Genomic DNA, 16,826 nt, shown 5'->3' on the forward strand with positions numbered 1-16,826 from the left:
AAAAAATAAAAAAATAAAAAACTTGAACGATTGTCAGATTTATATATTTAGACAGATTTATATATATATATATATATATATAGACAGATTTATATATATATATATATAACAGATTTATATATATATAAAAATAACAGATTTATAACAGATTTATATATATATAACAGATTTATATATATATAAAAATAACAGATATATATATATAAAAACTTGAAAAAAAATAAAAATAAAAAACAGATTTATATATATATAGACAGATTTATATATATATATATATAACAGATTTATATATATAGATTTCAGATAAACAGATTTATATATATATATATAGACAGATTTCAGATTTATATATATATATATATATAGATTTATATACATTTCAGATTTATATATATATATATATATATAGATTTATATACATTTCAGATATATATATATATATATATAGATTTATATACATTTCAGATTTATATATATATATAGATTTATATACATTTCAGATATATATATATATAGATTTATATAGATTTATATACATTGCATATATATATATATAGACAGATTCATATATATATATACACAGACCGAGAGAGAGAGAGAGAGAGAGAGAGAGAGAGAGAGCATACGCAGAGGGAGAGAGGGTCGTCGCCGGAGCACCACTCTTGTCGCCGGAGCCGTCGCCGCCGCACCACCGCTGTCTTCCTCGTGGGCCGTTTGGGAAATTTGGGGGTGAAGTTAGGGATTTGGTGAGGAGGATCGAGCGGGAGGCAGAAGGAAAAAGGGAGGGTTTTTTTTTTGGACTTTTTGCGACGGTATGATGTACACCGTCGCAAATAGAACGAAAAACGGTGCCGTTTGCATTAATCCTTTTTTGCGACGGAAATTTGCCGTCGCAAATGATATATGCCGTCTCAAAAAAAAGGTTTTTTGCGACGGTTTTATTTACCGTCGCTAATACTTCCCCATTTCCGACGCCTCCGCTTAGTTTCATTACCGACGGGTCAGTACCGTCGCTAAAGGCTATTATTTGCGACAGTAGAAGTTACCGTCGCAAAAAACGGTTTTTTGCGACGGGGGGCGCGGCGTCGCTAAAAACCCGTCGTTTTTGCTATATTTTCCTGTAGTGTTTCCTACATATTTGGTCGTTTTATGAAGATTTTTTTCCCCCTTCTTTTTCATGCTTACGAGCCACTACTAAAGTGGAATAGATAGGATTATCAGCAAAGTTAGGTATCATGAAAAACTTTTCATGAAAATAATCATGAAAGTTTTGTAACTTTTGAATTACACTTAGAATAAAATACTACACACTAATCAAGGTAATCCAATGATCATAAATTTTTCATGAAAAATTTTTCATGATCTCTAACTTTTCCCATTATATACTTGAAGCTGTCAGTTCCCATCCCATTCTGTCCCCACTCCCTTTCAGCCTGGTTGCCCGGATGCTCTCTCTGGTAGACATCAATCTAGTTGTAGTACACCCGATTGACTCATGATATTTTGCGAAGACTTTCATACACAAATATCTTCTCTCTCTCTAATAAAAAAACAAAAATTTGTCACTGTTTGCGGGAGATAAGTAGATTTGGTTCATGTTAGTTTTAAGTTAGTTATAATTTATCTTCTGAGGTTTCATATCTACTTTATTACCTTCGGTGTAGAGGTTGGCTTGACCATCTTATTTTGCTATATGTTCAATACTATTGGTTGTAGGCAAAGTTGCCCTCGGAATTTTAGTTATGCTGACCACTTGGATATAACTAGTAAATGTTAAACTGCTCAAGTGATTAAGTGTTTCTTTGTCTCTTTCTTTCTTTTCTTTTGCTTGGCATTTTGGGCCTACAATACAATATTTTAAGTACTTTGTTTACTTATAGTTCCTTCTCTTGGCCATCTGCAGGAACCTGTTGCCTTCTGAATCCTCCGAACAAAGCGGTACACAATTAGGATCTTTATAGCTGAGGTATCCTTGTTGCTACGCTGTTCCTCTCTCTCTCTGTGTATATATATAATTCACCCCAAAGTTTAATAAAAGTTGATAGGAAAAGCTAGGAACACCTTTGTTTGTTGTGCATCTAACAGTTTTGAAGATTAATCTTAAACGCTGTGTTTGGTTGGAAGATTTGAGAGAGATTTGAAAAGGGAACGGAAAAAAGTGGGTGAAATTAGATGAAATGTAAGTATATTTTATTCACATTTCACCTAACTTTTTTATTTCTATTTTCAAATCTCTCCTTAAATTCCCCAATCAAACACAGCATAAAAGTTCCATGTAAGACTCTGTAACAGATCAACTGCCAAAGCATATCTGTACGCAAACTAACATGCCCTTTAACTTTTTGTGTTCTTATTACATAAATCAAGATTCTAAAATTTTTTATGCGAATTGGTTTTGAACACCTTTGCTCCAGATTCTGTATGTGGAGGCATGGTTGCGTGGGGTTGGTCCATATTTAATAGTTGTAATGATTGAACTGCTCTTGCTTACTTGGATTGTTGTCTTTGAATGTTAATTTATATTTTGTTATTTAGGATATCAATACCACAGAAACCTGTGCGTTAGTCAGTAGGATTGTCGTCTTTGCTTGTTAATTTATATTTTGTTATCTAGGGATGTTAGTACTAGAAACCTGTGCAGTTTGATGTAGTTGATAACAAAGATTCTGAATCAAAATCAGGGGCGAAACTATGTAGGGGCTGGAGGGGTCTTGTCCCCCTTTGATTTTTTACAATTTATAATTACTTTTTTATTTATGAATATTTGTAAAATATATAATGGGATGATTTTTTAATTTTATAAAAATTATCTTACTAACTTTTTATTTCATTAATATTTAACAATGTATAATGAAAATGATTCTTGATAATTTTTTATTTTAAATAATAGTATCAATTTTATTGAGTCAATTTTATTAATACAAAAGGTACATACTACTTATTCTTTTAATATATATATATACTATATATATAATCAAATGTAGTGGTTTTGTCAAAAATTTGTAAATATTCATTCCTAAATTCTCATAATTTTAAAATTCTCTCTTTCCTACGTGACAACCCTCTTTGATTGTCTTTCGTGTTTTCTATTTTCCTCCATTTTCTATTTATTTGATTAATTAAAATGAAAATTAATTTCATGGCTTATGGATAAAGATTTGAATTTCAAAATTCCTCCATATAGATAAACATATAAAAACTGATAAATAATTTATGAAAATTAATTTCATGGTATACAGATAAAGATAAAAATTAAATAATTAATTTCATAACTTATAGATAATTTAAAATTTCTTCCCATAAATAAGCATATAAAAATTGATAAATAATTTATAAAATTTAATTTCATGGCCTACTGATAAAAATAAAGGTTAAAAAATTGATTTTAAAAAAAAAATTACTCATGTTTATTGCCCTTCATTTTGTACTTTAATTAATTTCATTATAAATAAACATATAAAAAAATCATAAATAATTTATGGAAATTTATTTCATGACATTTAGATAAAGATAAAAATTTTAAAAATTATTTGAAAAACAATAATTTCATGACTTATAGATAAATAAACATATAAGAATTGATAAATAATTTATAAAAATTAATTTCGTGGTCTACAGATAAAGATAAAGATTAACTAATTGATTTACAAAAAAAAATTAAAATAATAAAATTTAGATAAATATATGATTTGTTAATCTATATCTATCAAAAACATATCTATCTAAATCTTTATTTTGGTTTACTTATATTTTTTTTCTCCTTTTATCACATATTATCATTTTTTTTTTATTTTGAATTTTTTATCTTGTGAAATACTCTTATCTATAACTTCTTATCTCCTCTTAACCTATTCCTCATAATTTTTATTATTTGTTATTATCTACCAAGTGATAAAGATATATATAAAAAAACAATGGTTGGCTATGAATAAGAAGAGTATTAATAATTAAATAATGAAAGCTGTATGGGAGAAGGCAATACCAAAATCTCACAAAATTATTTTCTGTCACTATATTTATCCAAGGTAATAATTTGATATTCTTTCTTTTAATTTTTAAAAATAGTTTACATTAGATCATTGCTATGTGTTTTTTCTTTTTCTTTCTTTTTATTTTTTTATAAGATTGTCATTTGTTGTAGTATTTTTTCAATCCCATATCTAAATTTTCTCTTTGAAATTTCTATTTTTTTAATAATAAAGTTTAGAACTAATTTCTTATCAAATTTGTTTTCTTGGTGCTTATTTCATTGAAAGATTGAGACGAGTAAAACTTTCATATGATATATGAAATTAATGAATATAATACAAAGATGGTAGAGAAATACTACATATCTGTCGATATCTCTCTTTTATTATTAGTCGATTTATTAGATTATATTATCAATTTAGATCCCATATGATTTAATTCAATGTCCATGACTTTAGTTATATTTGACCATTTTGTTGTTGAGTAACCTATATAATATTTTTTTTTGGTATATAATGATTAAAGCTATCATTTGTTATATTTCTTCAAATACAATTCAAATAATTTGTCATCATTTTTTTTATAAATAAAATGAATTAAACTATTTTCTTATATAATTTTTATAATCCTACGAAATTCTTATCTTTATTTTTTTTTAAATGTTGTAAAAACTATGCAAGTATTATTCAAGTTATGGAGAATGATTACTTACAAATTATAATTAAAAGCTGAGATTTATTTATAATTTGGTCCCACGATAATAATATAAATCATTGATTTAAAATAAGTAAATTTATGATAACTTATAAAATTTATTTCTTTTAAAGCTTTGTTTTTGTTTTTGTTTTTGTTGCATGACACTATAGTCTGATACAAATTATTTATGTTATCAAGTGATTGTAATACTATTATCCCAACAATCTTTATAATTAACAATTTTTTATGTATATCAAATTTTTATTGTGAAATTTTGTAGATTAATTATTGTTTACATCAACCAAGATGGGCCTAAGATCATGGCTTGCTGCTATTAAAATATAATTCAAGATTAGAATAATTTATATATCACACAAAATGTATATAGTTTATTTTTCCGTACATCGCACGGGTTACCGCTAGTTTTAAAATAAAATAGTATGTATACCTTTTTATGAGTAACATTAGGCAATCTATGTTGGGTATACCTCTTTATTGGAGTGTGGGACCCAATTGGATTTGGAAAAAGAGTTTAATTTGATTTAATATTAATTATAATATATTTTTATATATTATATTTAATTTGTGAAGACCCAATCCAATTTGGAAACAACTAAGGTTTGATAATAAACCCTAGATTCACAATATTTTAGGGTTTTGTTTTTGCTCATCCCGAGGTGAAGAGAACGGCTGCTACTACACATACTCCACTTTGGTGAAATCAATTTTTTGGGTGTGTGAACAGTGGAATTAATTTGGATGGTTCTTTGCTTCGTTTTCGGTGTTGATTTGGTTCGTTATTTTGGAACTTCTACAACTCTGGTTCTGAAGTTTTTTGTTCATCTATTTGGTGAGGTCTTTCCTCTTGTTTATTTGTGATTATTTGGAATTTACCTAAGGGTGGTTTTGTGAGACCATTCGTATCTCGTTTGTAATTGTTTGGAAACTCTTTGGTTGATAGTGGAATCGGATTTCGATCCCGTGAACGTACCTCACATTGAGGGAACCATGTAAAAATTCTTGTGTTGCTTTTGATTTAATTTTTTCGCATTAGTTTTTATTCCCATTGATCGATTTACTTGTGGAGAATCACATATTTTCCCTAACTACTGGTATCAGAGCTTACGGTTTATTTGAGTTTATTTATTTGTGTAAATCAATGGCGGGGAATATGGGTCGTATGTCTAGCTTCAATAGAAGCAATTGGGTAACTTGGAAAACTAAAATGGAAGACCTATTATTTTGTAAAGATTTGTATGGACCCATTGAGGGTGATAGTAGCAAACCCGAGGGTATGAAAGATGATGAATGGAATAGGCTTAATCGAAAAGCCGTTGGTGTTATCCGTCAATGGATTGATGACAGTGTGTTTCATCATGTTGCTACTGAAACTTCGGTACATGATTTATGGAAAAAATTAGAAGGCCTTTATGATAGGAAATCAGCCACAAATAAAGCCTTTCTGTTTCGTAAGTTGGTTAATTTAAAATATAAAGAGGGCAGCCCTATTCCGGAACATCTGAATGAAATAAAGAGTATTGTTAACCAACTTACTTTTATGAAAATTGTTTTTGATGATGAGTTGTAGGCTTTGATGCTACTTAGTTCTTTGCCCGAAAGTTGGGAGACTTTGGTTGTGACGGTTAGTAATTCGGCACCTGATGGAGTTGTCACAATGGGCCAAGTCACTAGTAGCTTGTTAAATGAAGAAACTAGAAGAAAATCAGTGGGTTCCTCTCATTCGGAAACATTTGTTGTGAGAGGCCGAAGTAAAACAAGAGGGAGGAGTAAGACTTCTCATGGTCGTGATCAAAGCCATGACAAATCAAAAGATGGTTTTTTTTCAAAGAAAGACATTGAGTGCTATTATTGCCATGAGAAAAGGCACATGAAGCGAGAATGCCGAAAGCTCAAGAACAAGGAGAAAAGGCGTGACAAAAGTGTGGATAAAAAGCAAGAAGACACAACGACAGTTACTACTGATGATCTCATGGTCGTTTGTGAAGATGATTGTATCAATTTTGTGGGCCAAGAGAGCAATTGGGTGATTGATTCCGGTGCTTCTTTTTATGTGATTTCTCGAGTTGATTTCTCGAGTTGATTTCTTCACTACCTACACCAAAGGAGATTATGGTTCTGTTCGAATGGGTAATGAAGGTTTGTCCAAGATTATCGGCAAGGGTGATGTTTGCTTGGAAACAAATTTGGGCTTCAAGTTGTTGCTTAAAGATGTGAAGCATGTTCTCGACATTCGCCTCAATTTGATCTCTACTGGGAAGCTAGATGATGAAGGCTTCAACAACAAATTTGGTGATGGAATATGGAAGCTCACAAAGGGTTCTTTGGTGGTGACTAAGTCCAAGAAGACTCATACACTTTATTCGATGCAAGGAAAAATTTGTAAAGGTGTTGTCAATGCACTTGAAGATGATACTTCTACCGAATTGTGGTACAAGCGGCTTGGCCACATGAGTGAAAAGGGGCTGTAAGTATTGTTCAAGAAAGAGCTTCTACTCAGTTTGAAAGGTACACATCTCAAAACTTGTGTTCATTGTTTGGCAGGTAAACAACATAGAGTTTCTTTTCATAAAAATATTGCTTCTAGAAAAGAAAATGTTTGGAGTTGATTCATTCGGATGTTTGTGGTCCTTTAAAAGTTAGAACACATGGTGGTGCACTTTATTTTGTTACTTTCATTGATGATTATTCAAGAAAAGTTTGGGCTTTTCTACTAAAAACTAAAGATCAAGTTCTAGAAATATTTAAGCATTTTCAAGCAATGGTTGAAAGAGAAACAGGACAGAAATTGAAGTGCATCCGATCAGACAATGGTGGTGAATACATTGGGTCATTTGATGAGTATTGTCACAGTCAAGGTATTCGGCATCAAAAGACAGTTAAGAAGACTCCTTAATAAAATGGAGTTGCTGAGAGGATGAGCCGCACCATTGTGGAAAGAACAAGGTGTTTGCTTTCATAAGCTAAATTGCCAAGATCCTTTTGGGGTGAGGCATTGAAGGCAGCGGTTGACGTGATCAATTTGTCTCCTTCCTATCCATTGAATGGTGATGTTCCAGAAAGAGTTTGGACCGGCAAAGATGTATCTTATGAGTACTTGAGAGTGTTTGGTTGCCGAGCTTTTGTTCACATTCCAAAGGATGAGAGGTCCAAGCTTGATAGTAAGTCAAGACAATGTATTTTTCTTGGCTATGGGCGTGATGAATTCAGGTATAGATTGTGCGATCCGGTCGACAAGAAAATCATTCGAAGCCGTGATGTTGTGTTTCTTGAAGACCAAACAATTGAAGACTTTGGCAAAGGTGATCAACCAGAGCCAAAAACTAGCGATCTCATTGACATGGATCCATCTCCTTCATCTTTAGTTGATAATGAAAATGGGGGAGAGGTGCAGCCACCTCTTGAAGATGTAGATGATGATGCTATTCAAAATGAAGTTGACCCCGAAATTGAGGAAGAGCATCCAACTCAAGAACCGCCACCACAACTTGAGTTGAGGAAATCTACAAGTGACCGACAACCTTCAAGAAAGTATCCTCCCAATGAATTTGTATTGATTTCCGATCAAGGGGAGCCTGAGAGCTACCAAGAAGCAATTGAACATGCAAAGAAAGGTGATTGAAAAAAGGCCATGGATGAGGAGATGAATTCCTTGCTTGAAAACCAGACTTATGATTTAGTGAAGTTGCCTAAAGGGAGGAAAATTCTGAAAAATAAATGGCTTTTCAAATTGAAGAATTATGGCAAGACTTTGAGGTACAAAGCACGTCTTGTTGTGAAAGGATTTGGGCAAAAGAAAGGTATTGACTTTGACGAGATTTTCTCACCGGTTGTAAAGATGTCTTCTATTCGGGTTGTACTTGGCATGGCTGCAAGTATGAACCTTGAAATTGAGCAACTTGATGTGAAGACCGCATTTCGTCATGGTGACCTTGAAGAAGAAATTTAAATGGAGCAACCGGAAGGTTTTGTAGGGAAAGGGAAAGAGAAATTTATTTGCAAATTGAAGAAAAGTTTGTATGGTCTCAAGCAAGCCCCGCGGCAATGGTACAAAAAATTTGACTCTTTCATGATAAATAATGGTTTTTCTAAAACCACTTCGGACCATTGTGCGTTTGTGAAAAATTTCCCGGATGGTAAATTTATTATTCTTTTGCTTTATGTTGATGATATGTTAATTGTGGGTCAAGATTCTACCATGATTAATAGGTTGAAATTGGAGTTGAGCAAGTCTTTTGCTATGAAAAATTTGGGACCGGCAAAGCAAATACTTGGTATGAAAATTGTTCGTGATCGCAAAGAGGGGCTAATTTGGTTGTCTCAAGAAAGCTACATTGAGAAAGTTCTTGAGAGGTCCAACATGAATAAAGCAAAGCCGATTGGTTATCCACTTGCGGGTCACTTCAAGCTTAGTTTGAATCAATGTCCTACAAGTGAGAAAGACAAGGAAGAGATGCTGAAAGTTCCTTATGCTTCAGCAGTTGGTTCTTTGATGTACAACGGCGTGGTGAGTCTTTTTTTCTCTAATCCGGGTAAAGAACATTGGGCAGCGGTAAAATGGATTTTAAGGTATCTTCAAGGGACTTCGAGGGTGTGTTTATGTTTTGGGGATGGTAAGCCGATGTTTAGGGATGACAATTTGAAACCGAACCGACGGGAACCCGATCCCTCGACCCCGATTTGAACGGTTATTCCCCAAAAAATACCCCCGACGGGACGGGGATGGTATTAAAAAAATAAGTCCCGATCAATTTCGGGCCGGGGACGGTGATAAAGTGTCCAACCCCAGCCCGGCCCCGGCCTCGTTTTGTCCCCAAAGTGGTACATATATTATATATATATATATATATATGTTGATTAGTTTCTCTCTCATTTTCTTTCATTTCATTATTTCATGTCTTCTCTCCCTCTTTCTCACCTCTGATCTCTCTCTTCCTCACCTCTTCCTCACCTCTAATCTCTCTCTTCCTCACATCTGATCTCTCTCTCTTTCTCACTGTCTCTCATCTCTGTCTCTCTTTCTCTCACTCACTCAGAGAGAGGGAAAGCACCGAATCAGAGTCGATCTGAGTAGAGCACCGAACTAGTGCCGATCTAAGCAGAGCACCGAACCAGAGGCGATCTGAGTAGAGCACCGGATCGATCTCTCTGTGCCGCGATGCCAAAGTCGATTTGAGCAGATGAATCTCTCTCTCTCAACTTAGATCTGAGCAGATCGATCTCTCTATCTCTCTCTCTACTTAGATCTAATATAAATTGTTTATGATGTTGGTAGATGATGTTTGTTTTTTTTTTTTTTTTGGATCGGATGTTGATGATGTTGAATCTGCTGTCGCTGTTTGTTTTTTTTTTTGGTCCGGGGAATTTTTGGGGTCAGGAAAACCCGATCCCCGTTAAGGGGCGGGGACGGAGATAGTGATTGGTTCCCCGTCGGGGATCGGGGCCAGGGAGATGTTTACCATCGGGGATCGGGGACGGGGAGTGCAGTCCTCGGCCCCGCCCCGCCCCGCCCCGCCCCGCCCCGCCCCGTTGCCATTCCTACCGATGCTTGATGGGTTCACAGATTCTAACATGGCCGGTGATATTGATTCTAGGAAATCTACTTCGGGGTATTTGATGACTTTTGCAGGGAGAGCTGTGGCATGGCAATCTAAATTACAAAAATGTGTTGCTCTCTCAACTATCAAAGCTGAATTTATTGCTATTGTAGAAGCTTGCAAAGAAGAGTTATGGTTGAAGAAATTTTTGCAAGAGTTGGGTTTGAAGCAAGAAAAGTATGTGCTTTTGTGATAGTCAAAGTGCTATTCACTTGAGTAAAAATTCTATTTTTCATTCGAGATCGAAACACATTGATGTGAGATACCATTGTATTCGTGATGTGTTAGATTCGAAATTGTTACAACTCGAAAATATTCGCACAGATGATAATATTTCGGATATGTTGACTAAGACTTTGTCAAAGGACAAACATTTAAAGTGTCGAACTTTGGCTGGTATGGTTGATATCTTCACCTAAGTCGGTAGAGGGAGAATTGTTGGGTATACCTTCTTATTGGAGTGTGGGACCCAATTGGGTTTGGAAAAAGAGTTTAATTTGGTTTAGTATTAATTATAATATATTTTTATATATTATATTTAATTTGTGAAGACCCAATCCAATTTGGAAACAACTAAGGTTTGATAATAAACCCTAGATTCACAATATTTTAGGGTTTTGTTTTTGCTCATCCCGAGGTGAAGAGAACGGCTACTACACATACTCCACTTTGGTGAAATCAATTTTTTGGGTGTGTGAACAGTGGAATTAATTTGGTTGGTTCTTTGCTTCGTTTTCGGTGTTGATTTGGTTCGTTATTTTGGATCTTCTACAACTCAGGTTCTGAAGATTTTTGTTCATCTATTTGGTGAGGTCTTTTCTCTTGTTTATTTGTGATTATTTGGAATTCACCTAAGGGTGGTTTTATGAGACCATTCGTGTCTCGTTTGTAATCGTTTGGAAACTCTTTGGTTGATAGTGGAATCGGATTTCGATCCCGTGGACGTACCTCACATTGAGAGAATCACGTAAAAATTCTTATGTTGCTTTTGATTTAATTTTTCCGTATTAGTTTTTATTCTCATTGATTGATTTACTTGTGGGGAATCACATATTTTCCCTAACTATCTAAAATTTCACTCCTAAATTTATTCACAATAACTTAACAGGAGTTGAGTCTTATTTGATTGACTTCTAAATAATCAAACAGGTCACATTCAATGTTATGTAAATTTAAAGGTCATGTTTTAGAGATCTTAAGCATTTTTCACTTCTTGTATACTAAATTATATTAATCAAAAAATAGTTTAAAATAGTGGTTTAACCGATTGTATATTTACTTAGATCTAATAGTTCAAAATTTTTAAAAATTAAGAAAACTATTTATTAGATTTATATAATTTTTTCATGAAATACTTCTTTCACAACGCTTATATAAGAAGTTATATTCAATTGCAAATATACCAAAACTAACTCAATATTTTTTATGCATATATATTGGCCTCTCCTAAACAAAATTCTTGGTTCCACCGCTAATCAAAATGTTTACGACAGAAATATTTTTACGACAGTAGTTTCAAGAAGAGGGAGAGGGCCAAGGAAGTATATTTTGAGTCAGTCCCCTTCCAATTTATCATCCTCTTATTTTCTTATTGTCTTAAATAGGACTGCAAACAAACAGAGCCGTTTGTGAATAGGCTTGAGCTTGGCTTGCTCAAACTCAGTTCGTTAAATTTTTTTTTTTTGCGTTCGAGCTCGAGCTCGAACTCGTTAAATTTTTGATAAACAAGCCTAAACATTCAAAAATTCGGCTCATAAACTCGGCTCATTAGTTGACTCGTTTAATATTTATTATCTATATATTAAATAATGTAAAAATATGTATAAAAAAATAAGATAAGTATGTTATTTATATATTTGAAAAATATAAATATAAATAATAGTTAACTATAGATAATATATTTATATAATAGTGGTAGTAGATATTATTATTTTAATAAAATATTGACTCTTTTTTTTAGAATATTTATATATATTGTATATATAATTGTATAATCAAAATTTTAATTGTAATTTTAGTCTCTTACGCAAGTATAAATTTATAAATTTTTGAACTCGCTAGGACTCTTGAATAGGTTCGAGTTCGAGTCAAGCCTAAGTCAACTTGGCTCGAGTTTTGTTCGTTAAATTTTATTGAGCTCGAGCTCGAGCTCGAGCTCTAATTCGCTAAAATCTTAATAAACAAGCCAAATATACTAAATCTTGGCTCCACGCGGCTTGTTTATTGCCCTAGTTAAATGATTGTAAAAGGAACCTCTTTATTTCATTTCTTTATTGAAATTTGATAAAGTCTTTCCTTTCCTTATCTTGTCATTATTTCATTTCTTTATTGAAATCTGATGAAGTCTTTTATTTCCTTATCTTGTACTTATTAATATATTAGTTTCTCTAGTTTTTTTTTTTTTAATCAAAATCTTGAATATATTCACTTAGCATAGTAGAACTCTGTTGATACCATCATGCAATAGTTCTGAATGGTTCGTGGTGCGATATCGAAAATGATCTGCACTGATGGAGGTGCAAACTGCTATGTTTAGTTTTGGGTGGGTACAACTATGTAGCAGTATTTGCAGCCGTCCTCAAGGCATCCATAGCCGGCTGTTTATCAAAATCTTGAATATCTATGATTTTTTTGTTGGTTTCATCGCTTAGACTTTAGTTGCTAGAGCAGTATATATAACTTATTGTCATTGGGCTGATTAAACTAATTCAGTTGTCTGTTTTCAGTGTTCCCCAACAATGGATTGCTCTGTCTTTTTCAAGCTCCTTTGTTTCTTCCTACTTTTAGTTGGCATGTCAGCAGCTATTGTTGCGGATGATCGTAGGACATACATCATCCACGTGGACAAATCAGCTATGCCTTCTCCTTTCCCAGATCATCATAGTTGGTATATGTCAACTCTCTCATCCCTGTCTTCGCCGAATGGTGTTCTTCCAACGCATCTTTATACCTACAACCATGTCTTGGATGGCTTTAGTGCAGTGCTGTCTCAGTCCCAACTTGATCAGCTGGAGAAAATGCCTGGTCACGTTGCCACGTACCCAGAAACCTTTGGAAAGCTTCAGACTACACATTCCCCGAAGTTTCTCGGCCTGGAACCAAATGTTGGGTTATGGCCCGCAGCCAATTTTGGGGATGATATGATCGTCGGCGTTATTGACTCTGGAATTTGGCCGGAGAGTGAGAGTTTCAGAGATGATGAAATGCCCCCTGTTCCAGAGAGATGGCGCGGTTCTTGTGAGTCTGGTGTGGAGTTCAACTCTTCTAACTGTAACCGGAAACTCATCGGAGCACGCTCGTTCAGTAAAGGGATGAAGGAAGCAGGCTTGAACATCTCCAAAACATACGACTACGATTCTCCGAGGGATTTCTTTGGACACGGGACCCATACATCATCGACGGCAGCCGGAAGCCCCGTGCAGGACGCCAGTTACTTCAATTATGCCAAGGGAACCGCGATTGGAATGGCACCGAAGGCCCGGCTTGCCATGTACAAAGTGATTTTCTTCAACACCACTTATGAAGCCGCTGCATCTGACACTATAGCCGGCATGGACCAAGCCATAGCTGATGGTGTCGATATCATGTCATTGTCGTTGGGTTTCAATGAGACTGCTTTTGAACAAAACCCAATTGCAATGGCAGCTTTTACAGCCATGGAAAAGGGGATCATTGTGGTATGCGCAGCCGGAAATCGTGGTCCTCATGGTTTTACCATCGTCAATGGAGCTCCATGGATCACTACCATTGGAGCGGGGACCATTGATCGAGATTATGCTGCCGAAGTGACACTTGGTGACTACGGGGACCTCACTGTCAGCGGAAAATCTGTCTACCCATTAGACTTGTTAGTCTCCAGAGTCCCTATATACTTTGGCCATGGAAATAGGAGCAAGGAAATCTGCGACAACTATTCTCTTGACCCTAAAGATGTTGCCGGGAAGTACGTGTTCTGCGACTTCAGTGAATCATTCGGATTTAACACGTTTGAAACAGACAGAGCTGGAGCTGCAGGAGCAATCTTCAGTACCGACTCTGCCATGTTTCTCTACCCAAGTGATTTCAACAATCCATACGTGGCAGTGATCCAAGAAGTCGGAAATTCAATCAAAGACTACCTAATCAAAGCCAAGAATACAACTGTCAGTATTAAGTTTCAACAGACAGTTTTGGGTACTAAACCTGCCCCAATAGTGGCAAATTTTTCTTCCCGAGGACCGGATCGTAAATCGCCATGGATACTGAAACCTGATATCTTGGCTCCTGGAGTTAATATTTTAGCAGCATATGCACCAAACAGAGGAATTGCGCCGATTGGAGATGACCACGACTATTTGCTTAGCGACTTCGTGCTTCTCTCTGGCACATCCATGGCGTGTCCCCACGTAGCTGGTATATCAGCACTACTAAAAGCCGTACACAGGGATTGGAGTCCGGCTGCCATCAGATCAGCATTGATGACGACGGCTTACGTGATCGACAACGCGAACGGCACGATCATTGATATGACCACCGGAGTAGCTGGGACTCCTCTTGATTATGGGTCAGGGCACGTAGATCCTGTCAAAGCCATAGACCCAGGACTTGTTTATGACTTGGAGGCTCAAGACTACATCAATTACTTGTGTGGAATGGATTACACAAACCAACAGATCAAGATCATCACCAAGAGATCAAATTTCAGTTGTGATCAAGCTAGTCTCGATCTTAACTACCCGTCTTTTATGATCCTCCTCAACAACACTAACACTACTAGTTACACCTTTAAAAGGGTGTTGACTAGTGTAGTGAATATTTCCTCGGTCTACCATGCTGTGGTGAATGCCCCATCGGGCATGAAAGTGGTTGTGGAGCCGCCGACGATAGCATTTGACGGAAAATACAGCACAGCCAAGTTCAGCATGACAGTAGAGGTTGATGCTGGAGTTGGAGATGTCAGAATACAAAGTGATTCTATTGTGAATTATGGGTATTTGAGCTGGAATGAGGTTAAGGGCAAGCATGTAGTGAGAAGTCCTGTTGTTGCTGCTTTTGCACCTTATCCAAGAGCATGAAAGGTGTTGGAACTTAGAATTGCCAAAATGGTATGTCATAGTCAATTTTGACACCTTACAGTTCTAAAAGTTGCAAAATTTGGCAACCATGCTGAAATGGGTGAAATGATGATAGTTTTTTTTTCTTCTTTTTATTTATAAAAAACTATATTTGTGTGTGCCATGTTAAATTTGGCAGCTCAAATAGGAGATGAGCTAATGCTCTCTTGGCCCAATTATAATAATGGTAGTGGCTATAACAATTGCGTTAGAGATGCTACAAGAGCAAGGGTGCCAAGAGAGTACCTTAATTGTATATTATTGTATTTTTCTATTTATTGTTATTATTATTATTATTATTTTTGTTGGCTTTTGACTGTTTTAGGTATAAACTTTGTAAGATAAATTGATAGAGAGAGAAATACAGAGAGAATAAATTGTATGTATTCAATTGATTGATTGTTAAGTGTGTCTTTACAATATGAAGATGACTCTCCTTTTATAGAGGGGAGAGTGCACAAAGGGGCAAAGAGAGCAGAAAGAAGAAAGCAGAAAGTGTGCACGAAGGAAGTACTAAGAAAACAACATGATTAAAGCTTGGTAATTTACAGCTAACATATTATGCACTAATATATAATACATATAATATACTAACAGCCCCCTCAAACTCAAGGAGGATAGGTACTAGCCAACTTGAGTTTGGAGTGAGTAACAAAACAGGAAAATAAAATAGGATAGGAGACACTGTATGGTCGTGTCGAACCGTTGGTGAAGACACTGTATGGTCGTGTTAGACCGTTGTAGGAGCTAACCGGAATCAATGTCGGGACAGTTTACGTACTCAACAACAAAACAGAACACAGAAATAAATAAATTTAAAAGAAAGATTTTCCAGAATTTGTTTAATTACAAAAACAAAACAGAAATTGGAAATAGAGTAGGAGGAAGGAAACAAAATAAGAATAGGAAAATACTTACAAAAAATATTTTCTTAAGAATGATCAAGTCCAGTGTTCTACATTGTCTACTTAAGGCAGATTTGTCCTCTCTAGGGTGCTCACAGATTATGGACGTCTATCTCTCAAGATGAAATAATCTACAACAAACAGTAACAACACTACAAACTGTTCGTACAACGAACACACTTTGTGTATGTGCTCTTTTTCACAAAAACACAAAAGCAGCAGAATGTAGAAAGTAATAACAAAAGCAAGAACAGAAAAATTGATTGCAAAATCCAAATGAGGGATTGACTATTTATAGGAGAACAGTGGCTTTTTAGAATAGAATTCAACAGGTATAAAACTTGTTCGCAACAAAGTTGAACATGTAAAAACCTGTTCAGACAGATTTGAACAGATAAAACCTGTTCGGGATAAATTTAAAAAGGTAGGTGCCGTTTGGTAACACTTACGTTTTCAGTTTTTAGTTTATATTTGCAAAAATTTTAAAAACTCAAATAAAAACTTGTTTGGTAAATTTTTGATTTATAAATCAGTGGTCTCAGTTTATA

The 16,826-nt window shown here is 34.8% G+C and overlaps 1 protein-coding gene across 8 annotated transcripts; it reads left to right on the forward strand.

Annotated features, from left to right (window-relative positions):
• Positions 1-1,540: 1,540 nt before the first annotated feature.
• LOC114266964 (subtilisin-like protease SBT3) lies at positions 1,541-15,669 on the forward strand. Of its 8 annotated transcripts, XM_082914047.1 has the most exons (4): positions 1,730-1,766; positions 1,904-1,966; positions 12,993-13,167; positions 13,258-15,669. In XM_082914047.1, the coding sequence occupies exons 3-4, from the start codon at positions 13,019-13,021 to the stop codon at positions 15,332-15,334; spliced, it is 2,226 nt and encodes a 741-aa protein (XP_082770173.1). In that variant the 5' UTR covers positions 1,730-1,766; positions 1,904-1,966; positions 12,993-13,018; the 3' UTR covers positions 15,335-15,669. The 8 variants fall into 8 exon arrangements, 7 of the variants coding, with proteins under 7 accessions (XP_082770169.1, XP_082770167.1, XP_082770168.1 ...); XM_082914043.1 differs by lacking the exon at positions 1,730-1,766 and adding an exon at positions 1,541-1,666 and having other exon boundaries at positions 12,993-15,669; XM_082914041.1 differs by lacking the exon at positions 1,730-1,766 and adding an exon at positions 1,541-1,666 and having other exon boundaries at positions 13,007-15,669.
• Positions 15,670-16,826: the final 1,157 nt, after the last annotated feature.

This window comes from Camellia sinensis, chromosome 2, assembly GCF_055761805.1.
Source record: "Camellia sinensis isolate YWXY chromosome 2, ASM5576180v1, whole genome shotgun sequence".
Classification (NCBI taxonomy): domain Eukaryota; kingdom Viridiplantae; phylum Streptophyta; class Magnoliopsida; order Ericales; family Theaceae; genus Camellia; species Camellia sinensis.